The 25,437-nt window shown below is 37.4% G+C and overlaps 1 protein-coding gene across 2 annotated transcripts in view; it reads left to right on the plus strand.

The window, feature by feature from the left end:
* The window catches only part of ATF6 (activating transcription factor 6), a gene marked incomplete at both ends in the record, with an annotated part of 221,967 nt that overhangs the window by 17,574 nt on the left and 178,956 nt on the right, over positions 1 to 25,437 (plus strand). For both annotated transcript variants that reach the window (XM_079697746.1, XM_079697745.1), the window contains 3 exons: positions 5,442 to 5,571; positions 6,165 to 6,368; positions 12,536 to 12,756. In XM_079697746.1, coding sequence (XP_079553872.1) covers positions 5,442 to 5,571; positions 6,165 to 6,368; positions 12,536 to 12,756 — 555 coding nt within the window. The remainder of the gene's footprint in view (positions 1 to 5,441; positions 5,572 to 6,164; positions 6,369 to 12,535; positions 12,757 to 25,437) is intronic.

Below are 25,437 nucleotides of genomic sequence, written 5' to 3' on the forward strand. Positions count from 1 at the left end.
AAGTCAAAAGTATTAATATATAACAAGGTATATTCACAGAAGCCTGATTTCTATCCTATTCTTTCCTTTCCATCCTTTCTTACACAAAAGGTAGCATACTACATACCCTGCTCTGCACCTTGCTTATTTAACTTAGTGGTATATCCCAGAGGTAACTCCAATTTCAGGATATAGAATCTTTCTCATTCCCTTTTATGGCTGCATAGTCTTCCATTGTGTGACTATATTATACTTTATTCAGTGATTTCCTTATTGATGAACATTTGTGTTGTTTTCGGTCTTTTCTAGACTCGATGCTGTAATAAATAACTATGTACATAAGTCACTTCATATTTTTGCCAGGATATCTTCCGGTTATACTCCTAAAGAGAGATTGCTGAGATCGGGGTGAATGCTTTTTTAGTGTTACTGTTTATTGCCAGATTTCCCTCCACAGGTTGTACGGTTGTATATTCTGACCAGCAGTATGTAAGAGGGCCAATTTTCCCTTCATCACTACACAGCATGTTTTGTTTTCTATTTCTTTTATTATAAGTGTGGTTAAACATCTTTTTGTATATTTCATATGTCTAAGGCCTATTTGCATTTCTTTTTATGAACAATCAGTTCAAATTTTTGTCCACTTTTCTATTGGATTGTATTGGTCTTTTTCTCTTCAATTTTAATTACATATTAGGATTATTAGTGTTTAGTTTGTGAAATAAGTTACAAGTGTTTTTTCTCCAATTTGTCATTTGTCTTTAAGCTTTATTTCTGGTGTTTATTTTCTCCATAGCTGACTTATCAATCTTTTATTGCTTTTTGTTGTTGTTACTCAAAGGAGGGTTTTCACCACTCATAGGTTATAATATTTTATTCTTGTTTTCTTGCTTATATTAACTTTTTGTTTTGAAAAACCTTAAGCTTATAGAAATATTACAAGTACATTACAAAGAACTTTTTTTTTTCCTCAACCATTTGAGAGTAAGTTGCCAACTTGATGCCTTGTCACCCCCAAATACTTCAGTGTCTACTTCCTACAAGCAAGGATATGTCTTCTAGCCACAATAAAACCATTAAAATCAGGAAATAAATGTTTATACCATACTATCATCTAATCTTCAATTCCCATTTAGATTGCGCCAGTTGTCCCAAAGATGTCCTTTAGTGAGCAGAAGGATCTAGTTTAGAATCACACATTGCATTTGATTGTCTTGTCTCTTTAATCTCCTTCAGTTGAAACAGTTCATTCTTCCTTGACTTTCATGACCTTGTCACTTTTGGAGATTAAAGACTAATTATTTTGTAGAATGTCCCTCAGTTGGGTTTGTCTGATGTTTCTTCAGGATGAGATTCAGGTTTTGTATTTGTGGCAGGAATATCACAGAAGTGATGCTGTGTCTGTCTGATTTACTTTTGATGTGATGGCACACAATTTTCATTTGTCCTGTTACTGATGAGGTTCACTTTGTTCATTTGATTAAGGTGGTGTCTGCCAGGCTATTCCACTGTGAAGTTGCGCTTTCTTCCTTTGCCCAAAATAAGTATTTTATGAGGAGGTACTTTAAAATTATGTAGGGCTTCTCTGGTGGCGCAGTGGTTGAGAGTCCGCCTGCCGATGCAGGGGACACGGGTTCGTGCCCCGGTCCGGGAAGATCCCACGTGCCACGGAGCAGCTGGGCCCGTGAGCCATGGCCGCTGAGCCTGCGCGTCCAGAGCCTGTGCTCCGCAACGGGAGAGGCCACAACAGTGAGAGGCCCGCGTACCGCAAAGAAAAAAAAAAAAACTATGTAAAAATAACCTGTTTCTCATCAGACTTTAAATTTATTCATTTATTTGTTTATATCAGTATGGACTCATCGTTTCCTAGTTTATTCAACAGATTATAACCCATTACTATAATTATTTATTCTGATTCTTATGTTATCCTGGATTTGGCCAGTGCAGGTCCTTTCACACTGACTCCTGTGTGCTGGGCGTTGACACCTGCATCAAGCTGACCCAATATGAGCAGGGTAATCTGCTCTGACTCCCTGTGCTGGGCTGCCTGCCCCTACCTCCTCTCCTTAGACTCCAGTACTCCACCAGTCTGCCTCTCTGCATGGATGCTGGTCTTGCACTGCTCCATCTAGTGGCCTTAGGATCAAATTATTCAGGAAGTAATAGTTTCTAAGTGACTGTGTTAATATATATTTTTCATAAGGTTTTATTTTTGATATTTAGGTCTCCGATCCATTTGGAGTTATCTTGGTTTATGATGTGAAATACGAATCCAAGTGTTTTGTTTTCCCAAATGACTATCAGAAGGATTGTTCCAGTACCATTTATTAAATCAATTCTTTTTTTAAAAAATGAATTTTATTTATTTTTGGCTGCGTTGAATCTTCATTGCTGTGCACAGGCTTTCTCTAGTTGTGGCGAACAGGGGCTACTCTTTGTTGCGGTGTGCAGGCTTCTCATTGCAGTGGCTTCTCTTGTTGTGGAGCATGGGCTCTAGGTGCGCGGTCTTCAGTAGTTGTGGCATGCAGGCTCAGTCGTTGTGGCTTATGGACTCTAGAGCACAGGCTCAGTAGCTGTGGCGCATGGGCTTAGTTGCTCCGCGGCATGTGGGATCTTCCCGGATCAGGGCTTGAACCCCTGTCCCTGGCATTGGCAGGTGGATTCTTAACCACTGTGCCACCAGGGAAGTCCTTAGCACCATTTATTAAAAAGCTCATCTTTTTCTCACTGATTTCAGTTTTGTGTACGTATTTTAAATTTATGTAAATTATATCAGGTCTCTTTATTTCTTACTTTTCAAAATTAGCAAATTGTTTATTTAAGATCAAGTCATATTGCTCTGTCTACATCAAAATCTGTTGCATGTAACTACACAACACTTCACCTACACCACAGTGAACATTGTCAAAAATGTCCCCTTGTGGGCCTGTGAGTTGACCTTAATATGAAGTGTTAGGTACAAATCTAGTTTTAATTTTCACTATATAAGTGAACCAATTTTCCCAGTTGTATCACCCTTATAATCATTCTGTTAAAGAATATTATATGTCTCTCTGTTTACTCAGATTTTCTTTTATGCTTCTCAGTTAAGTTTTATAGTTTTCTTCATACAAGTCTTGCACATTCTTTAGAAAATGAATTCCAAGGTATTTATAATTGCTATTACTATTATGAGTGAACTATTTTTAATTATATTTTCTAAGTGATTATTTTTATTTATTTATTTATTTATTTTTGCAGTACACGGGCCTCTCACTGTTGTGGCCTGTCCCGTTGCGGAGCACAGGCTCTGGATGCGCAGGCTCAGTGGCCATGGCTCACAGGCCCAGCCGCTCCGTGGCATGTGGGATCTTCCCGGACCGGGGCACGAACCCACGTCCCCTGCATTGGCAGGTGGACTCTCAACCACTGCGCCACCAGGGAAACCCTCTAAGTGATTATTAATATAATATTTTCATAGTGAAAATTTTGTTAGTTGGTTCTTAAATGTGTTCCAAGTAGACAGCATATCACCTTGCAAACAAAGGCGCTTCTGTTTCTTCTATTTTAATATTTATTCCTTTTATTTCATTTTCTAGTATAATTGTGTTTGCTAGAATTACAGAAAAAGCAATTCTTTCTTTCTTGTCCTGACTTTAATGGCAAAGCATTTAATATTTTGCCATTAAGTATGACTTTGGCTATACAATTATGCATAGCTTTTTTTTTTTAATGTTAAGAAAGTGTCCCTCCAGTCCTTGTTTTTTAGGACTTTTATGAGGAATCTTTGCTGAATTTTATCAAATACCTTGTAAGCATCTAAGGCCATGAAGATAATCATTTCCTCCTGTGTTATCTCATAGTCTTTGGTTTTTTTCCAAGTATATTATTGTTATAATATACTCTGTAAGGTTCCTACAGCCCTGCTTATGGCTACATGCTGAATAGGTGTTGAGGATGAATGAATGAAACAATTCTCATTCTCAACAGCATTACTGAGAATGACCATTTCTCCCGTATGCTCTTTCGGGTCATTTTAACTTTTTCTTATCTGATGATTAAAAAAAAAAAAGATTTTCTTTTAAATTTGCCTTTGGATACCATTTGCATTTCCTTTTCAATGAAATGGTGGTTTCTTTCCTTCATCCATTTTTGGCAAATATTTTCTCCCCATTTGTATCTTTTAACTTTGTTTATGTTCTATTTTTTCTTATAAAATATTTTAATTATTATTTGTTCAAATCTATTTCTTCTTCCTTTATGGCTTCTGGATTTTTTGATGTAAGGGAGCCTACATCCTGCTGCGAGTAAACAAGTATTCTCTTAATTCTTCTTTCAGTAATCTTATAGATTCTTTTGAAGATGGTATGATGTATGTATTTACGTACTTGTGCCCATTCCATTATTATACATAACATCTTTTTCTCTTGGAATTGAAATGCTACTTTTATCCTATGTTAAGCTTCTTTATTCTAACAAAATGAGACAGATCCACTGAATATTAAAAGACTTTTAGAAAATATTAATATTTATATATCTGTATTTTAAAAAAGATTTATTTATTATTATTTTTTAAATACTATTTTTGTATATTGCATCGGGTCTTAGTTGTGGCACACAGGGTCTTCATTGAGGCATGTGGGATCTTTCATTGTGGCGCGAGGGCTCTTCGTTGCCACGCGCGGGCTTCCTTCTAGTTGTGGCGCGCAGGGTCCAGGGTGTGTGGGCTCTGTAGTTGTGGCACCCAGGTTCCAGAGCGTGTGGGCTCTGTAGTTTGTGGCTCACTAGTTGAGGCGTGTGAGCTCAGTAGTTGTGGCGCGTGGGCTTAGTTGCCCTGCAGCGTGTGGGATCTTAGTTCCCCGACCAGGGATTGAACCCATGTCCCCTGCTTTGTAAGGCGGATTCTTTACCACTGGACCACCAGGGAAGTCCCTCTGTATTATTAGTTTACCCATTAAGTAAAATAAAATAGCCCTGCTCCTTTCAGTGTTTTTCTTTCAAAACATTCGGGACAAAGGCAGTGTTAAGAAATAGAAAAGGATACAAATAGTGAGAATTATTTGCTTTTGAGATTCCTGTAAGACAGAATAAGAGATGGTGGGGAAAAGATATTAGTGTTTTAACAGTAACTCTATAATGATACTAAATGTTTATATGACTAGGAACAAGTAAAATATAAAATTTGTGGGAGAAAATGTAGAAGCAGATCAGATCAGTGAGTCATATCTTTCATATAAGAGGATGAAATAGACATACTTCATTTTTATTTATTTTTCCTTTAGTATAGATGGATAATGTTGATTTATCCATCATCTCTTAGTACTTCATATATAGATATAGTTCCAATATATCACACCTTTGCCTTGAAGTTGTCCTGAAGTGTTTCTCTGTTTATATATGGATCTTGCCTCTCTTTCTAAGCAATTTTCTGCTCAAGGATAGTATTCTTCTGCATGAATTTGTTTTGTTTTATTTTGCTACAGGAGGAGTTGGATTTGTCTTCTACTTCCCAGATGTCTCCCTTTTCCTTATATGGTGAAAGCTTTAATAGTTCCTCCTCAGCAGAGCCACTGAAGGAAGACAAGCCCATCATTAGTCCTAAGAGCAAAACTGGTATTACTCCATCTCCTAATTTCTGTTATCTCTATTTTTAGACTGAGCTTAGGCTCCATTTCTTATAAGAAAATGTTGGATTAAGTGTATGTTTATTAAGCTGGCTTGCTGTTTTTAAATTAGTGGACTTGTTTTGTTTGTTGTGGATGATTAATGTAGAGAGGAAAGGGAAGAAATAATCTTCTTTGGTTGTTTTTGTCTTTATAGGTGAATGATACTTTAAATAGATTTAGGGCCCCACCATCTTCAGGAGAAATTTCAAAGTTTCAGTTAAAGATATTGAATGTGAGGGCCATTTGGCTGTGACATTTGTTAACCTTATTCACCTCGATGCTTTATTCAGAGGTTTTAGCTATCCTTCTTTACTGGTTCACGTGTCCCTTTGGCAAAGCTGCAGCTTGGTCAAAAAGGAAGACCTCAGATTGAGGACTTTTCTTCGGTCCATTAAGATATAGAGTGGCTATGCCTAAACTTCAGTAAGGGTAGTCAGAGGTCAAGATAATGTTTAGGGAAAGGTGTATAATAGAATCTGCTTTCTAGGATTTGCTTAATTGCCCTTAAACTGATTTGTGGTTTGTTTGGTTTTTCTCTAGAAAATGGACTGACTCCAAAGAAAAAAATTCAGATGAGTTCAAAACCTTCAATTCAGCCCAAGCCTTTATTACTTCCAGCAGCACCCAAGACTCAAACAAACCCCAGCGTTCCAGCAAAAACCATCATTATTCAAACACTACCAACACTTATGCCATTGGCGAAGCAGCAACCAATTATCAGTATACATCCTGCACCCACTAAAGGTACCTGAATGGAATTTGAGGCTGTGTATGTTTAATTGGAGGTCACTGAGGCTTGTGTCATATGACTTGTTTTAATTCAGGGTATAATTTCTGAGCACATGCTGTGTGTCAAGAATTGTCCTTGGTTCTGAGGATGTTGTAGAGATGTGGTTCCTATCCTAACAAGGGAGATAGCTATTAAGATTATTTACATCTGGTAGTTCTTTTTTCTCACAGTTTTAATTATGAAAGCGCCTGTCTCTAAGGCTTGTGGTTTTATATAACCACTTGTAATGAAGAAGAAAATCTGGGAAACTTTCTCGGTGCCATTTTTTTCTGAGATTTTTGTGTCCATGAACTTTTTTGTTTTTAAGGAGGAGTCAGTATTTAAAATAATATGGTCCATTTCAGTTTTGGCAATAGAGTCAGACTCTTGATCTCTGAGGAGGCAGCACTGTTTAGTAACATGATCTTGTATGGGGCATTAAGAAGAAACCTGCAACTCTGTCTTCAAGTAGCTAAGAATGTGTGTTTCTATATTTTGTCCACTAGATGGCCTCCCATAGTTGAGTCTACAAGAAGCTGAGGTCTATACTGAAAGAAGTTCAAGTTTGAGGATTTGGTACTATTCAGATATAGGAATCATTTGCACATAGAGATCTCTTGGGAAGATTATTCATCATTGTACTTATACTGATATGTGTACACATGACTAAAGGGAAACTTGTGCAGCGTTCTTTCCCTGGATTTAGCTTGTTGGCACCAAGCAGGACTGGGGTCAATGGGGAATGGGTTGTAAATAAATACCCAGTGTTACATTTATGGCTGTATTTCCAGCTATGGATTGTTAGCTCATTTCTTTGGAGCATGGTTTTAATGAGGGCAAGGTCATAAATTTGATTTCCAGGTACTCTGCTATCTTTGTTCTGTTCCATGGTCATAGACAATATGACATTGATAAAAAGAACTAGGTGAGAGACTGGATGGATCTGTGAAAATCCACCAATCCCTACCAAAAAGCCTCCAACCAAACAAACCTGAAATACCTGCCCTCTTAGGACAGGGTGAAAACTACTGCCTTTTTCATGTGAAAAATAGCAGTCCTGTAGAATGGGTATTCTTGTGGCCTGTGAATGGATGTTAAGTGTTCATAAACCCCTTGAAATAAAATGCAAGATTTAGTGTATGTTATTTGTGGATTTTTCTAGGGATAGTCTCCAAAACTTTCATCAGCATCTCAAAAGGGTCTGTGTTTTCCCAAAGGCTGAGAATCTAAACTTGTGAAGAACTTCATTATAGTTCCCATAAGCTGTTAAGACACGTGTATAAAAAGTAAAAGGTTGATATTAATATGACCAGTATGTAAAGCAAGGGGTATTCGTAAGAATTTGCTCTTAGCAGACCATTGGCTGTGTTTGAATGATAGAAGTTCCTACCTATAGCAAGAAGAGAAACTTCTCTGAGCAGTTTATCAGTTTTAGAAACCTGAATCATACATTATTCAGAACTTCAGTGCTTTCCCATTATCTGAAGACAGTTTTATTTTGGGGGAGCATATGCTAATATAGGGCACTTGTCTGTTTTTATAGTACAATCTAGAGAGGTATATTGTAATAACATAGATTTAAGTGTATATCTTCCATTTATTTGAAAATGGGGAGGGAAGAAGAAGAGAAATATAGGAAAGGCATTTTACAGTTAATCGATATAAGTATTAGAAGTAAATATTTTGCCATTAAAAGAGAAGTAATTCTTATAGAATTAAGTTCAAATTCTTTGGCTTGGAATGTAAAACCCTTCATGGTTTGGCTCCAGTTTAGTTTTCTAACTTTACCTTATAATAACTCTCCTTTCTATAAATCTTTTAGTTCAACTAATCTGGCCATTGTCCCTTAAATTTTCTTTTTTTTCCTCGTTTCTTGACATGCCATTCTATCTGCCTGAAACAGCTTCTGCCTACTTCCACATCTAAGTCCTATACATCCATTAAGACTTGCACGAGTAGTGCAGGTGAGAGTTGATGAAAGCCTGGAATATCAATGAAAATGAAGAGCCAGGATAGACAGTAGAGATGTTAAAAAGTGTAGAATCACAGGGCTTGGTAATTAGGTCATGTGAAAGGGGGATGGAGGATAGAGAGGAAGGTATCCTGTCTTGGGCTTTTTGGGTAGATAGTGGTAACAAATCATTGAAATGGAGGATAGAGGTAAAATAACTTGTTCCAGGTCATTCTATTAGTGAGCAGTAGAGTCAGAACTTGAGCCCAGGTGGTCTGGCTCAGTCTGTTTGATTAATCACTATAGTATATTGCCTCTAAAAGAATGCAGAGATGTGGTATTTGATCTCAAGAATTCTATCTAATTGGGGAGTTAACAAATTTATATCAGTAGTTAAACAACAGTAACTATGAGAACTAATGAATTGATAATACATGCAATACTCTTATAGAAGCTATTATTATGCATAAAAGAAGGTTAATAGTAATTAATAATAATAAAAATAATTAATACTAGCTAACATTTAAGCTCTTATTACGTGCCAGACACTGTTCTAAGTGCTTAAGTGCATCATCTTATTTAATCCTTACATCAACTCTGTGAGGATAGGTACTATTATTATCATCTCCATTTTATAGATGAGAAAGTTAATACACAGAGAAATTTACTGTCACACAGCCGTACTATTTTAGACAAAGCAGGCATTCAATAAATGTTTGATATAAAGTTTGAAATCTTTGAAGGTAACTGAAAAGGAAGAAACTGACCATCACTATCAGTGAGTCATACATAGTCAAAAGTATCCAGCATTGAAACCAGCCGTGGTCCATTCAGGGGGATTTGTGTGTAATGCCAAAGAAGGTTTTGAGCATGCTGAAATGGAGAAACAGCCTTTTGGTATGTCCTCTTTAACTGTTTCCACACTAGGAACAGTAGTAACTATGCTCAGCTGCTAACTATTTAAGACCCGAAACAGTCCTTTGCACTGCATTTTGGGAGCTGGTGGGCATCTAGCATGTCAGGTTTAGCAAGTCACCTCGAACACATTGTCGTGGAAATTTAGTTGTTTCTCCACATTTTGTCTTGAACCCAAACATGCCTAGTATATTTATAGGATCTTTGATTTAGGTGCTCAATAATTTGAGGTTAGTTAGGCACTCTAGGATGAAAGGGCTTGATGTGCATTTTGGAAAAAAAAGGAGGCATCAGTGGCCTGGTAGGACTTGGAGCCACATTTGGTACGCAGACCTTGACTTGACATTGCTCCATCTCCCTCGCTCCGTGTTGCAGTTCTTTCAGCAATGAGATGGTGATAACCAGACACTGGATACTACAGACTTGGATTATTTTTCTCAATTAGCTTTAAGAAATATTACAAAGCTATCTACATGTGTTAACTGCTAATACTTTAAATCTGTAACTGGAGCTAGAAGTAGGATCCTTTCTTTGAAATGACTTAATTCTTTATGTTTACCACCTTCTCTATTCTTTGGAATAATCCCGCAATTCATTGAACATTGTTTAGTTTTTTAGGGTCTTTTTATCATATATATATATTTTTTTTTTTCGGTATGCGGCCCTCTCACTGTTGTGGCCTCTCCCATTGCGGAGCACAGGCTCTGGACGTGCAGGCTCAGCAGCCATGGCTCACGGGCCCAGCTGCTCCACGGTATGTGGGATCTTCCCAGACCGGGGCATGAACCCGTGTCCCCTGCATCGGCAGGCGGACTCTCAACCACTGCGCCACCAGGGAAGCCCTATCACAATTTTTAAACTCGGAAGATGCGGAACACTACTTCTGATAATGCTCTTCTCAAAGTATTGGTTTAAGTCAGTGGTTCTCAACCTGTAGACAGTGGGCCCTGGGATATGTGTGGTTGGAGTAGTAGTAACCTTTGGCTTTTTGCAGGGCATCTGCAAATCCATATTTTCTGTAGACTGAATAAATAATTTGTTTCATATATCTTTGTACTGATGTTTTAAATTTTGTGGTTATACTTCTGATTACTAAACTCAGAATTCATTTAAAATCATTACTAAATTCTTAATAGCCTTTTCTCATCACGTATTTTCTCAATCCACAGAAACTGAAAGGACAGCCATGATCATCTTGGGTGACCATGATATTTTTGCTATTAAAGAAGGGTCCTTATATTCAGGGTGGGAACCCTTGGTTTAAGTTTTACATTCTGATGAGTATGTCTTTTCGTAGTACCAGATTGACTGTAATATCTCAACAAGTGTAATTAAAAAACTTAACATTTACTATTTAAATAAATATGCTATTTATTTTACTTATACATTTTCATTTTGGCTGCGTACATGGCTTACGGGATCTTAGTTCCCTGACCAGGGATTGAACCCGGGCCCTCAGCACTGAAAGCGCGGAGTCCTAACTACTGGACTGCCAGGGAATTCCCTGTTAATTATTTTTATTTGAATATTTGGCATAAGCAAATATATATCTGCTTCTGAGTCATTTCCATATTTTATATGTTTTCATTTCATAAAATAAATTATGCCAAGGGAAAATTAGAAGATAAAAATATTTAGTGATCATTTACGCTCAAGTAAATTGTATATATTACAAATCTGTGAAATTATTTTTAGGTCTTTCTTACTAATTTACCTGGGATAAAATGCTATGAATTAAATTCTAGTTTTCATATGCTTTCTGAGGCCTTCTGAAACATAAAGACTTTGATTTTATGCAAGAGATTTTTTTTTGAGCTAAGACAGATGTTCTTAAAAGGTGTTCTGAAGCATGATTTTGATTTTTAGTTTTCCTTGATCCTTTGAAATACTGAGCTGAGTTTTACATGGATCATGTTACACTGTCTGAAAGTATAGTATGTTTTTTTTCCCTTAAAGAAGAGTATAAATATACTATATGCAATTTTAGTTGCCAGTTACTTTAGTACCTTTATTTTGCTAAATAGGCTCAAGCAGCTGTGGATGTTAGGTGAGGCTTTCAACACCTTATAAAATGGGCCAGATCTGAAAGCAAACACTCAGCAGGCAAGTAAAAATTTTAACAGGCCAGTGTTATGAGTTGTATGAGCCTTCTTTAGGTTAATGATACTAATTTTCCTCAGATTAGTATAATTTTAAAATAAGGTTAAATGTAAAGATTAAGAAAAGATTTGTAGGCCATTTTGGTGGGTAGGGGAGTCAATATTATCTGCAGACTATTTTATTTATTTATTTTTTTTTTATTTTTTTTTTGTGGTACGCGGGCCTCTCACTGTTGTGGCCTCTCCCGTTGCGGAGCACAGGCTCCGGATGCGCAGGCTCAGCAGCCATGGCTCACGGGCCCAGCCGCTCCGCGGCATATGGGATCCTCCCAGACCGGGGCACGAACCCGTATCCCCTGCATCGGCAGGCGGACTCTCAACCACTGCACCACCAGGGAGGCCCCTGCAGACTATTTTAAATTACAGGTTTACGTTTCCCGTGTTAGCTAAGTGGTTTTAACATTTTTGATATTTGTAGCCTCAGGTTCTTCCAAGTATTGAGTTACTGAATCTCTGTCATATATTTTTGGTGTTATATGTATTTCTAAATCCCATTAATTTAAAATATATGATTCTGGGCTTCCCTGGTGGCTCAGTGGTTGAGAGTCTGCTGCTGATGCAGGGGACACGGGTTCGTGCCCCGGTCCGGGAAGGTCCTGCATGCCGCGGGGCGGCTGGGCCCGTGAGCCATGGCCGCTGAGCCTGCGCGTCTGGAGCCTGTGCTCCGCAACGGGAGAGGCCACAACAGTGAGAGGCCCGCGTACCGCAAAAATAAATAAATAAATAAATAAATAAAAATAAAATATATGATTCTGTGTTCAGAATAGAAGGTTTGATATTTGTAATATGATAAATACTTCTAGCACTAATAAATTTCAGAGGTTAATACTTAGAGAAATCTATTATAACAGCAAATTTGATGTGTGTTAGCTGAAAAAAAGTGTGGAAATACATCGTTGATAACTTCAAAGAGAATGAATCTAGTCGGTTTCATTAAAAACACAACAAAAGTCAGTATGAATGTGTGCTGCTATTGATTGTGTTTTAATTGGAGGTTTCAAATCCCTCCGTTTGGTCTCACCTATTATATCTGCAGAAGAGACCTAAATGTTGAATAGCTTCTCCTGCCACAGTAGTTGTGCACCCTCTGATTCCTTTTCTTTTTTCTCTACTGCAGGTCAGACTGTGGTGCTCTCTCAGCCTACCATGGTACAACTCCAGGCACCTGGAGTTCTGTCCCCTCCTCAACCAGTCCTTGCTGTCGCTGGGGCAACCACACAGCTACCTAATCACGTGGTGAATGTGGTACCAGCCCCAGTGGCAAATAGCCCAGTGAATGGAAAACTTTCTGTGACTAAACCTGTCCTACAAAGTACCATGAGAAGTGTGGGTTCAGATGTAAGTTTTGAAGCTTAGTGCTTTTTTAATGCCTGATTTAAAAAATGAAAAAAAAGAAGAACGAAACACTTTTTTGTTTTTTAAAGTTTGTTATATTGTATCAAATGTACTGAAATTGCAGATCCAGTCTTTGGTGGAAAATGAGGGTAAGGCTTATTATGTTAGAATCTAAGTGGAATGGTTTAAAAAAAGTCTGAAGTGGTTTGACGAAAAGAGAAGTATGCATACCTCCCTCTCCTTTAATTCCTTCTTTGAACCCTTTCATCACATTTCTCCAGACTGTCACCCCCAACTCAATCATACACTAGTATTTTACAGGATTCTTTCATGTTTCCTGATTGAAATGTTTTTGGCAACTCCCCAGATAAGAGTCTGTAGACTGCTTTTTAGTCAGGGTTTATATTTATCTTCCCTCTTGACTTATTGAAGGGTTTTCACCACTGCATAAGGACAACTTGCTATTCTTAGGAATTCTGTTTCTTAATGATTATTTAGTTTTTTCCCATCTTTGCAAAACTTCAAAATTTCTGTTGTAGGGACTTCTTGTAATTTATGAATCACAGAAAGTTTCCTAAGATCTGTCACAATCTAGAACTGGTTATAGTACTTGCCAGCTAAGTCTTGCTTTCTTTAAAAGTGATACAAAATACCTCATGTTATGTATTAAATAGTAATTGAACATTATGGTCCTAAAGTTCAATGAAAGTTAAATAATCAGTCTAAAAGTGGGTTCTCTAAAATTGTGATTGGGGAAGCAAAGCCTATAACTTTTCTTTAAAATAAAAGTGGATATTACTGGTTGTTAATATTGCTACTCCACCTTTTCTTTAGGTATTGCAAAGTACTTTTAAAATCCTGTGAGTTATGTAAGGTTGTTTATCATACTACTGACTCATCTGTCTACCAGAATTATTAACTAGCATGTCAATAGCCCATTTAGTTGTGAAACTGCTCTACTGTTGCATAAACACAACCAAGTAATCTCCATCAGAAATATTGTTAAGGACCCATAACAAAAGAACATTATCTACTGGAAGTAGAACATCGAAATTCTATAGTAATTCCCACAGTTTACATAGGTATTGAAAACAGTGTGTGCCAAAACATGAAGGAGGAACATTAGTGTGTCACATGAGAACAGACATGGATAGTACAGGATTAAGCCTGACTATTATGTTAGTTTATTTTGAGGACTAAAAAAGGTAAGCACAGTGCTTATGGCATAATAGGCACTAATGCATAGTGTGTGTTTCAGTTGAAGATGAAATGATATGAAGCTGGGATTTGCTTTAAAATACTCTATGGGGAGATGATGAGCATAGGATAGAGGAAACATGATTGGCAAAATGTTGGTAATCATTTAAGTTGGGTATGTAATCTTTCTTTCCTTTTGGTGTTTGGTAAATTTTCTACTATAAGTATATGAACAACAATAACAAAGATCTAAAAATATTTTATCATATTTTCAATTAAAAAGTTGTACAACCAATTAAAAAAAGAGTATGTTTTCCACAGGGGACTGAGGAAGTTAAGAAGAATGAAAGAGGAGTTTTAAAAAAATTTATTTATTTATTTATTTTTGGCTGAGTTGGGTTTTTGTTGCTGCACGTGGGCTTTCTCTAGTTGCGGTGAGTGGGGGCTACTCTTCGTTGCGGTTGTGCAGGCTTCTCATTGCAGTGGCTTCTCTTGTTGTGGAGCACGGGCTCTAGGCACGCGGGCTTCAGTAGTTGAGGCACGTGGTCTCTAGAGCGCAGGCTCAGTAGTTGTGGCGCACGGGCTTAGCTGCTCTACGGCATGTGGGATCTTTCTGGACCAGGGCTCGAACCTGTGTCCACTGCATTGGCAGGTGGATTCTTAACCACTGCACCACCAGGGAAGCCCTTTCATTTCTTATTTTGTTTATTTGGGTCCTCTCTCTTTTCTTCTAGGTGAGCCTGGCTAGAGGTTTGTCCATTTTATCTTTTCAAAAAACCAGCTCTTGGTTTTACTGATGTTTTCTGTTATTTTTTGACCTCTATTTTATTTATTTCCTCTCTGATCTTTATTACTTCCTTCTTTCTGCTGGCTTTGGGTTTTGTTTGTTCTTTTTTTCCAAATCCTTTAGGTGGCAGTTTAGGTTGTTTATTTGAGATTTTTATTGTTTCTTGTGGAAGGCCTGTATCACTATGAACTTCCCTTTTAGAACTGTATTTGCTGCATCCCATAGATTTTGGAAAGCTATGTTTTCATTTTCATTTGTCTTGAGGTATTTTCTGATTTCTTCTTTTCATTGTTGACCCATTGTTATTTTGGTAGCATGTTGTTTAGTCTCCATGTGTTTGTTCTTTTCCCATTTTCCTTTCTGTGGTTGATTTCTAGTTTCATACCTTTGTGGCCAGATAAGATGCTTGAAATAATTTCTGTCCTGAAGAAGGATTTTTAAAATGATCCCTTAAAATTTTCTTTTAATACTCTTTCAATTGTGAATTTGAATGTTTCTTGTATAATATTCTCAAATAGAACTTGCAATAGAAAATATTCAAAGTTGTCTTTATGTAATTTGTTTGACATTTAAAATATGTATTATGAAATATTTTAGACATGAAAAACATAATGACTAATTAAATATTTTAAAAATATAAACAGTATATCACAGTTGTTAAAAATATTAATATATTCTTAGTCTACATTCATAGAATTATGACATTCCATCACTGGACAGTCCAGAGGAACATAGCTAGGATGGGGAGGAGGTCTAGAAACTATGTCATGGGGAGAGGAAGGGTTTAAAGGTTGGTATGATTCAGTAAGCTGAAGGAGAGAAGACTGAAAGTAGAGCTATCTTCTAGGAAATGAAGGTTGTCATGTGGAAAATAGGATATTGCTCTGGGTTATTTCAGAGGACTCATCTAGAACAGGTTCAGGTAAGTTATAGAAAAGTTTCTTCTAATTTAAGATTCTTTGATATAGTAATTGTATTTAAAAACAAGAAGAGGTCTTTTTTGTTTCTAGGCTTAATATCTGAATAGTGAGCATCTTAATGTTGGCAATCATTGTGTGTCACTGACCCATTTTGTAATCTCTAAACATTTCAATTAATTATTTGTTGGTCTTTTAGCCAGACATCCTTTAGAAGTTCTTTGGTGTGAAAGACTATGTCTGTTCTGCGTTTGCACTCTTAAGAGTGCTCTGTAACTTTGGTGAATAATTTACTGATGTAACTTTGGTGAATAATTCAGTCACCATTGAAGAACTGGGAGATGTGTGAGATGAGAAAGTATAGAACCAACAAGTATTAGCTTTTTTTTAAGCATTATTTATTGACTAGCATTCTTATTACTCTTCAACATTTAGAGTTGACAGTAATACACAAGAAAGATTCAAGTACTGTGTGTCTGGTGCAAGAGACCTAAAGACGATTAGAATAAAGTTTCTGGTCAACCTGCACGGAGGTTTTTTTGCTTATTTTTCCTTGGCTAGCACATCAGGAAGTGAGCCAAGCCTTTTCAGTATGAGTTTTCTGGTAGAGGTTTTGACTTAATGTTTATTTCAAGTAAAGAAACATCAGTCTGTCCTATCTGCTGGCCAAGCCATTCAGGAACCCAGAGTAAATCTGTTCCAGAAGGAGCTGCAGAAAACTTTGATCTGCTCATGTATATAGTCTTCTGTGACCTCAATAGTGCATGTGTTTGTTAGACTCAAGTCCTGTTAAATTAGGATAAATTTGAGTTAGTATAAATTCCTGGTTTAAAATGGCCAAAATGAAAAATTTTTCAAGTTTTTTTTTTGTTTTTGAACCAAAGGTCTGGTGAAAAAGTTGTAATTCAGCACCAAAAAAAAAAAAAAAAAAGTGCATCAGTCTTTTGTGGCTTTGTATTGCTGACATGGCTTCTTTTTTTCTACCTTTTTTGTTCTTTTGTTTGGCTAGTTCCTCTCTCTAGAGGCCTGCTACTGCCATAAAGTAGCGTTTTTAGCATACCATATTCTGCAAACTACATTAAGTGCCACATTTTCTGTTATGAAACAGTTTGCCTGGTTCAAATTATAATCTCACTCTTTCTGCATTTTGCTGGTAAATCTGTTCTGTTTAACTCTTGGAAACCTCAACTAAGTTTTCAAGAAATATGGTTGGTTTTTGGCTGTGATCCTGATGGAAAAAATGAACATGGTCTCTTATTTCAGTGTAGACATTCTCTTAAGCAGTTTCTTAGTAAATGGTAATCTTGGAACTACAAAGATGCCTTCATGGGAGAGCATGCTTATCTTTCTTTAAAGTGCTATTGAATGTGACCAGACATCAAACCAAGGGCTTGGAAACAGCAGTCTGTTTAAATCTGCATTTAGTACTTCCGCCTACCCATTATAATTCCATAAAGTTCATGAGACATTATGGCCCTGGTTTTAAGGCTGTGGAGCTACATTGTTCTGGTGATTGGGACAACAGAGCAGGAAAAAAAAGTGGTGAAATTCTATTCTACATGTCCCATAGTGGGTCAAGGTGGAGCAAAACCCCTTAATAGAAATCAGTTGGTGGGAAAAATGGAAAGAAAATGATCAGGAACTAGGTCAGAACTAGAAATAACATCAGATAGGAGGCTGATGAAGGGGTACAGGCTATACTGACAGGAGGCCCAGGTCTTCCTCTCAGCCCATTCACTCTGTTGAGCATCTTCCAAACCCTTTATTACTTTGGACCCTCTGTCTAATTCTTTACTTAGTGACCTGACCTCTTCCATCCCAGTCCCTATCCTTTGGAAGTCCCTGCCCTGGGTCACTAGAGCCATCATGAGAAGGTAGTTGCTGGGGGGATCCCTTTCCAATGTCCTTCAAATATTTGAATGGTGTGAAGGGGATTCCCCTAGCATACATACCAAATTAAAACTTTGTATTTCTTTCCTATGGAGATCGTGTTATACAGTTAAGTTCAAGATTTCAGGTATTGTTAGTATTGTCACCACTGAGGTAATGTGATACTGGCCCAGATGGGTGCTGTGCACACAGTGTTCCTTTACTGCAGTGGAGGAATGCTGAACTTGGGAATTGACTACCTTTACAGCAAGGAGTAAGCAAGCCTCCTAATTGTCCCGAGGGAGATGTTACCTCATCTCTCAAGGTTTCAACCCTGAGAAATGGCCTAGGTAAAGAGTGGTCAGGGCCTTGTATTCTTGTTGCACCCAGGAGGACATGTAGTAGCATGACTCACAGGGGACCCCCTAAAGGAGTATCTTCCAAGAAAAATATGAATCTAAAATAATCTGTTTACAATGCAAAGCAGTGCAGAGAAACTCTTAGGAAGATGGAGAGTGCCTATGTTCTATTTCAGAAAAAAAAAAAAAAAAGTGTAACTTTTACTGACACTTAAGCTGCTTATTTTATCTGTAACACCCAAGAAGAGATACTCTGTTGGGTCAAGGTGTGAGCTGAATATCCTTAAATTGTGTGGGTACCTCAGCTCTAAGAAGGTAAATAATGAATAGATACTTTTTAGTAACTAAAGTCTTTAACAGAAACATTGAGATCATGATATTTCTTCAGGCTATAAAGTAGAGGAATCCATCAGAACAAATTCAACAGGAAGATTTGGAGATCTGAGAAGCTATCCACATTCTAGTAAAAAAATCACTTCTGTGTTGACTACTTTTTGGCTTTGCTGCTACCAGGGACTCTGCAAATAAAAGAAAAACATGCTTTGTTAAAATATTTGCAGTTCCTTTTTAGATGGAGATTTGGGGCTTCTAAAAATTTATCTTGAATAAAGACGTTGGCAAGTAATCTCATTTATGTTTACAGTATCTTTGGAATGGGAAGTGAACAGAAGGTTTCTTTTTTTCCCTGATGTGTTGCATTAGGTTAGATTTATGTTGTGGCGACTTTAACATTCTTTATTCTGTATTTTTCAGTGTAGCATCTTGATAAGGTTAATAAATAATTATTTTTAGAGGGGTGCTGATTTATATCAGTAAATAAATACTTCTCTCCTTTCTCTGATTTCCCTTCCTGTAACCTGCCCCTGGAGACTCATTCTTAAGGAGACAGCCCTCCCATGCCCTAGATGCTTTCTAGCCATTTTGTTCCCTGCTCAGAAGCAGTCACTGTTACTAGTTTTTTATGCATTCTTCCTGAGACAGTTCTTTAATATATAAGTATTTGTCTTTTTACCTATTCACCTATTTTATGGAAATGGTAACATACTATAAATATAAACACTGTCCTGCACCTTGCTTTTCTCACTTAATACATCTTAGAGATTTTTTCCACATCAGTACATAAAAAAGCTTTCCTATTTTTTAAATAGATACATGGTAGTCTTACTTCACAGGGGTGCCATAATCATTTAAGAGTTTTGCAGGTTTTTTCTTTGTAAACATTCCTCCACTGAATAACTTGTTACTTATTTCATTTTGTTCATGTGCAAGTATACCTGTAGGAGAAATTCCTGTAATTGGAATTGAAGAGTCAGAAGGTCAGTAGTTTTTCACCTTAGGGGTAAACTGTTCTTTTACACAGTTGTAATTTGTTCTTCCACTTTCAGCATATGAGAGTGACAGTTACAGGGTTTCTTAATGGAGCCCATAGATAGGTTTCAGTGTTTACATAAACAAGTTCCCTTTTCTTCACCTCACTCATTCCTTGCATAATTATTTGTAACACTTTGTGTGCATGTGTGCATGTACATTTGTCTGGAAAGAGAGTCCATAGCTTCCTAATGGCCTTTTGAGGTGAATGAAAGTCCTTGGTTGTTTGGTTTTCTAATAGCTTAATTGAGCTAACATTCACACACCATAGAGTTTGCCCTTTTAAAATGTACTATTTAATGGTTGCTTAGTATATTCCCAGAGTTGTGCTACTATCCCTGCTGTCTACTTCCGGAATATTTCATCACCCTAAAAAGAAACTCCATTCCCATTAGCAGTCATTCCTCATCCCCCAACCTCCAGAGCCCCTGGCAACTACTTACTGATCTGCTCTCTGTATGGAGTTGCCTATTCTGGACATTTCATGTCAATGGAATTATACATGATGTAGCTGTTGTGTATGACATCTTTCAGTTAGCATAATATTTTTCAAGGGACATTCATGTTGTGATGTGTATCTTACTCCTTTTTATGGCCAAATAATATTCCATTGTTCCGATATACCACATTTGGATTATCCATTCATCAGTTGATGGACATTTGGATGGTCTCCACTTTTTGGCTGTTATGAATAATGCTGCTTTGAGCATTCATGTACAAGCTTTCATAGTCTTTTAAAAACAATTTTTAGTATATAAAGTGTTTGCAAAAAAGAAAAATGCAAGTTAATCCAGCAATCACATGGACAAAATAAGTGAATAGATAATTTACAAAGGAGAGTGGCAAATTATTTCAATGAAAGGATCAATAGCTATATAGTCTTAGAAGGTGTATGTTCTCCAGAACATTACTGCTTTACAAATATGTGAAAGAATATTAATTGTTAACAGAAGAGGACTTTTGACTCGTTAAAGGTGGTTAACAAATGGTACTCAAGGAATAAACCTGTTATGGTTAAAATTTTCTGTGGCTCTTACCCCCCCTTGATTATGAGTTCTAAAGGAAAGTTTCTTTTTTCGTTTCCTGTAACTCCTTAGTGTTATGTGTGCACTACAGCCGTGTGTGTGTGTGTGTGTGTGTGTGTGTACATGTGTATTAGACTTTGTATATGGTAATAATTTCAAATTTTAAAATGTTGCAAAAACAAAAGTAGTGCAGAGAACACCCATGTGCCTTTCCTGGATTCACCTATTGTCAACATTTTACCACATTTGCTTTATTAGTTCATGTTATCTATCTGCCTGTCTGTCTATCCATCTATCAATACATACATACTCAGATTTTTTCCTGAACTACTTTAAAGGAAATTACATACCTCATAGTCCTTTACCCCTAGGTATTTCAGCGTGTATTTCCTCAGGATAGGGATATTCTCTTACATATCTGCAGTACAGACCCATAAATTTATGTTTGTAAAATGCTTTATTCAAATGTCAGTGTTACAGTTTTATCAGTTCAGTTTTTTTCTCTCCAATACAGGATCCAGTTTAGGGTCAGATATTGCATATAGATGTCATGTCTCTTTAGCTTCTTTTAATCTGGAACATTTCCACAGCCTTTGTCTTTTTTTTTTTTTTTTTTGTGGTACGCGGGCCTCTCACTGTTGTGGCCTCTCCCGTTGCGGAGCACAGGCTCTGGACACGCAGGCTCAGCGGCCATGGCTCACGGGCCCAGCCGCTCCGTGGCATATGCCGGGCCAGGGCACGAACCCATGTCCCCTGCATCGGCAGGCGGACTCTCAACCACTGTGCCACCAGGGAAGCCCCAGCCTTTGTCTTTTTGACACCTTTGAGAAATTCATCTCTTTTCTAATATAGTTTTTTTTAAATTAATTAATTAATTTGGCTGCGTTGGGTCTTTGTTGCTGAGCGTGGGCTTTCTCTAGTTGTGGCGAGTGGGGGCTACTCTTTGTTGTGGTGCGCGGGCTTCTCGTTGCAGTGGTTTCTCTTGTTGTGGAGCACGGGCTCTGGAGCACGGGCTCTAGAGCGCAGGCTCAGTAGTTGTGGCGCACGGGCTTAGTTGTTCTGCGGCATGTGGGATTTTCCCGGACCAGGGCTCGAACCTGTGTCCCCTGCATTGGCAGGCGGATTCTTAACCACTGCGGCACCAGGGAAGCCCCTCTAATATAGTTTCGATAAGTACTTCACATTTATTTTTGCATAGTCCTATTTGATTCTCACAGAATCCTTGTAAAGTAGGCTTTATTCCCATTTTACCATTGAATGAATCAATTGGTTAAATATTTCAGCCAAGCCATATTACTTAGATGGCTAATATTGATAAAGTGGTATGTGCCAGACACTTTCTTTTTTTTTTTTTTTTTAATTTTTTAATTTTTTATTATTAGTTTCTGCTTTATAACAAAGTGAATCAGTCATACATACACATCTGTTCCCACATCCCTTCCCTATTGCGTCTCCCTCCCTCCCACCCTTCCTATCCCACCCCTCCAGGCGGTCACAAAGCACCGAGCTGATCTCCCTGTGCTCTGCGGCTGCTTCCCACTATCTATCTACCTTACGTTTGGTAGTGTATATATGTCCATGCCTCTCTTTCGCTTTGTCACAGCTTACCCTTCACCCTCCCCATATCCTCAAGTCCGTTCTCAAGTAGGTCTGTGTCTTTATTCCAGTTTTACCCCTAGGTTCTTCATGACATTTTTTTTTTTTTTTAAATTCCATATATATGTGTTAGCATACGGTATTTGTCTTTCTCTTTCTGACTTACTTCACTCTGTATGACAGACTCTAGGTCTATCCACCTCATTACAAATAGCTCAGTTTCGTTCCTTTTTATGGCTGAGTAATATTCCATTGTATATATGTGCCACATCTTCTTTATCCATTCATCCGATGATGGACACTTAGGTTGTTTCCAGCTCTGGGCTATTGTGAATAGAGCTGCAATGAACATTTTGGTACATGCCTCTTTTTGAATTATGGTTTTCTCAGGGTATATGCCTAGTAGTGGTATTGCTGGGTCATATGGTAGTTCTATTTTTAGTTTTTTAAGGAACCTCCATACTGTTCTCCATAGTGGCTGTACCAATTCACATTCCCACCAGCAGTGCAAGAGTGTTCCCTTTTCTCCACACCCTCTCCAGCATTTATTGTTTCTAGATTTCTTGATGATGGCCATTCTGACTGGTGTGAGATGATATCTCATTGTAGTTTTGATTTGCATTTCTCTAATGATTAATGATGTTGAGCATTCTTTCATGTGTTTGTTGGCAGTCTGTATATCTTCTTTGGAGAAATGCCTATTTAAGTCTTCTGCCCATTTTTGGATTGGGTTGTTTGTTTTTTTGCTATTGAGCTGCATGAGCTGTTTATAAATTTTGGAGATTAATCCTTTGTCAGTTGCTTCATTTGCAAATATTTTCTCCCATTCTGAGGGTTGTCTTTTGGTCTTGTTTATGGTTTCCTTTGCTGTGCAAAAGCTTTGAAGTTTCATTAGGTCCCATTTGTTTATCTTTGTTTTTAGTTCCATTTCTCTAGGAGGTGGGTCCAAAAGGATCTTGCTGTGATTTATGTCATAGAGTGTTCTACCTATGTTTTCCTCTAAGAGTTTGATAGTTTCTGGCCTTACATTTAGGTCTTTAATCCATTTTGAGCTTATTTTTGTGTATGGTGTTAGGGAATGATCTAATCTCATACTTTTACATGTCCCTGTCCAGTTTTCCCAGCACCACTTATTGAAGAGGCTGTCCTTTCTCCACTGTACATTCCTGCCTCCTTTATCAAAGATAAGTTGGCCATATGTGCATGGGTTTATCTCTGGGCTTTCTATCCTGATCCACTGATCTATCTTTCTGTTTTTATGCCAGTACCACACTGTCTTAATTACTGTAGCTTTGTAGTATAGTCTGAAGTCAGGGAGCCTGATTCCTCCAGCTCCGTTTTTCGTTCTCAAGATTGCTTTGGCTATTCGGGGTCTTTTGTTTTTCCAAACAAATTTTGAAATTTTTTGTTCTAGTTCTGTGAAAAATGCCAGTGGTAGTTTGATAGGGATTGCATTGAATCTGTAGATTGCTTTGGGTAGTAGAGTCATTTTCACAATATTGATTCTTCCAATCCAGGAGCATGGTATATCTCTCCATCTATTTGTATCCTCTTTAATTTCTTTCATCAGTGTCTTATAATTTTCTGCATACAGGTCTTTTGTCTCCTTAGGTAGGTTTATTCCTAGATATTTTATTCTTTTTGTTGCAATGGTAAATGGGAGTGTTTTCTTGATTTCATTTTCAGATTTTTCATCATTAGTGTACAGGAATGCCAGAGATTTCTGTGCATTAATTTTGTATCCTGCTACTTTACCAAATTCATTGATTAGCTCTAGTAGTTTTTCGGTAGCATCTTTAGGATTCTCTATGTATAGTATCATGTCATCTGCAAACAGTGACAGCTTTACTTCTTCTTTTCCAATTTGGATTCCTTTTATTTCCTTTTCTTCTCTGATTGCTGTGGCTAAAACTTCCAAAACTAGGTTGAATAAGAGTGGTGAGAGTGGGCAGCCTTGTCTTGTTCCTGATCTTAGTGGAAATGGTTTCAGTTTTTCACCATTGAGGACAATGTTGGCTGTGGGTTTGTCATATATGGCCTTTATTATGTTGAGGAAAGTTCCCTCTATGCCTACTTTCTGCAGGGTTTTTATCATAAATGGGTGTTGAATTTTGTCGAAAGCTTTCTCTGCATCTATTGAGATGATCATATGGTTTTTCTCCTTCAACTTGTTAATATGGTGTATCACATTGATTGATTTGCGTATATTGAAGAATCCTTGCATTCCTGGAATAAACCCCACTTGATCATGGTGTATGATCCTTTTAATGTGCTGTTGGATTCTGTTTGCTAGTATTTTGTTGAGGATTTTTGCATCTATGTTCATCAGTGATATTGGCCTGTAGTTTTCTTTCTTTGTGACATCCTTGCCTGGTTTTGGTATCAAGGTGATGGTGGCCTCGTAGAATGAGTTTGGGAGTGTTCCTTCCTCTGATATTGTTTGGAAGAGTTGGAGAAGGATGGGTGTTAGCTCTTCTCTAAATGTTTGATAGAATTCGCCTGTGAAGCCGTCTGGTCCTGGGCTTTTGTTTGATGGAAGATTTTTAATCACAGTTTCAATTTCAGTGCTTGTGATTGGTCTGTTCATATTTTCTATTTCTTCCTGAGTCAGTCTTGGTAGGTTGTGCATTTCTAAGAATTTGTCCATTTCTTCCAGGTTGTCCATTTTATTGGCATAGAGTTGCTTATAGTAATCTCTCAACATCTTTTGTATTTCTGCAGTGTCAGTTGTTACTTCTCCTTTTTCATTTCTAATTCTATTGATTTGAGTCTTCTCCCTTCTTTTCTTGATGAGTCTGGCTAATGGTTTGTCAATTTTGTTTATCTTCTCAAAGAACCAGCTTTTAGTTTTATTGATCTTTGCTATCGTTTCCTTCATTTCTTTTTCATTTATTTCTGATCTGATCTTTATGATTTCTTTCCTTCTGCTAACTTTGGGGGTTTTTTGTTCTTCTTTCTCTAATTGCTTTAGGTGCAGCGTCAGGTTGTTTACTCGAATGTTTCCTGTTTCTTAAGGTGGGATTGTATTGCTATAAACTTCCCCCTTAGAACTGCTTTTGCTGCGTCCCATAGGTTTTGGGTCGTCGTGTCTCCATTGTCATTTGTTTCTAGGTATTTTTTAATTTCCTCTTTGATTTCTTCAGTGATCACTTCGTTATTGAGTAGTGTATTGTTTAGCCTCCATGTGTTTGTATTTTTTACAGATCTTTTCCTGTAATTGATGTCTAGTCTCATAGCATTGTGGTCGGAAAAGATACTTGATACAATTTCAATTTTCTTAAATTTACCAAGGCTTGATTTGTGACCCAAGATATGATCTATCCTGGAGAATGTTCCATGAGCACTTGAGAAAAATGTGTATTCTGTTGTTTTTGGATGGAATGTCCTATAAATATCAACTAAGTCCATCTTGTTTAATGTATCATTTAAAGCTTGTGTTTCCTTATTTATTTTCATTTTGGATGATCTGTCCATAGGTGAAAGTGGGGTGTTAAAGTCCCCTACTATGATTGTGTTACTGTCGATTTCCCCTTTTATGGCTGTTAGTATTTGCCTTATGTATTGAG

This window comes from Hyperoodon ampullatus, assembly GCF_949752795.1.
Source record: "Hyperoodon ampullatus genome assembly, chromosome: 2".
Lineage (NCBI taxonomy): Eukaryota > Metazoa > Chordata > Mammalia > Artiodactyla > Ziphiidae > Hyperoodon > Hyperoodon ampullatus.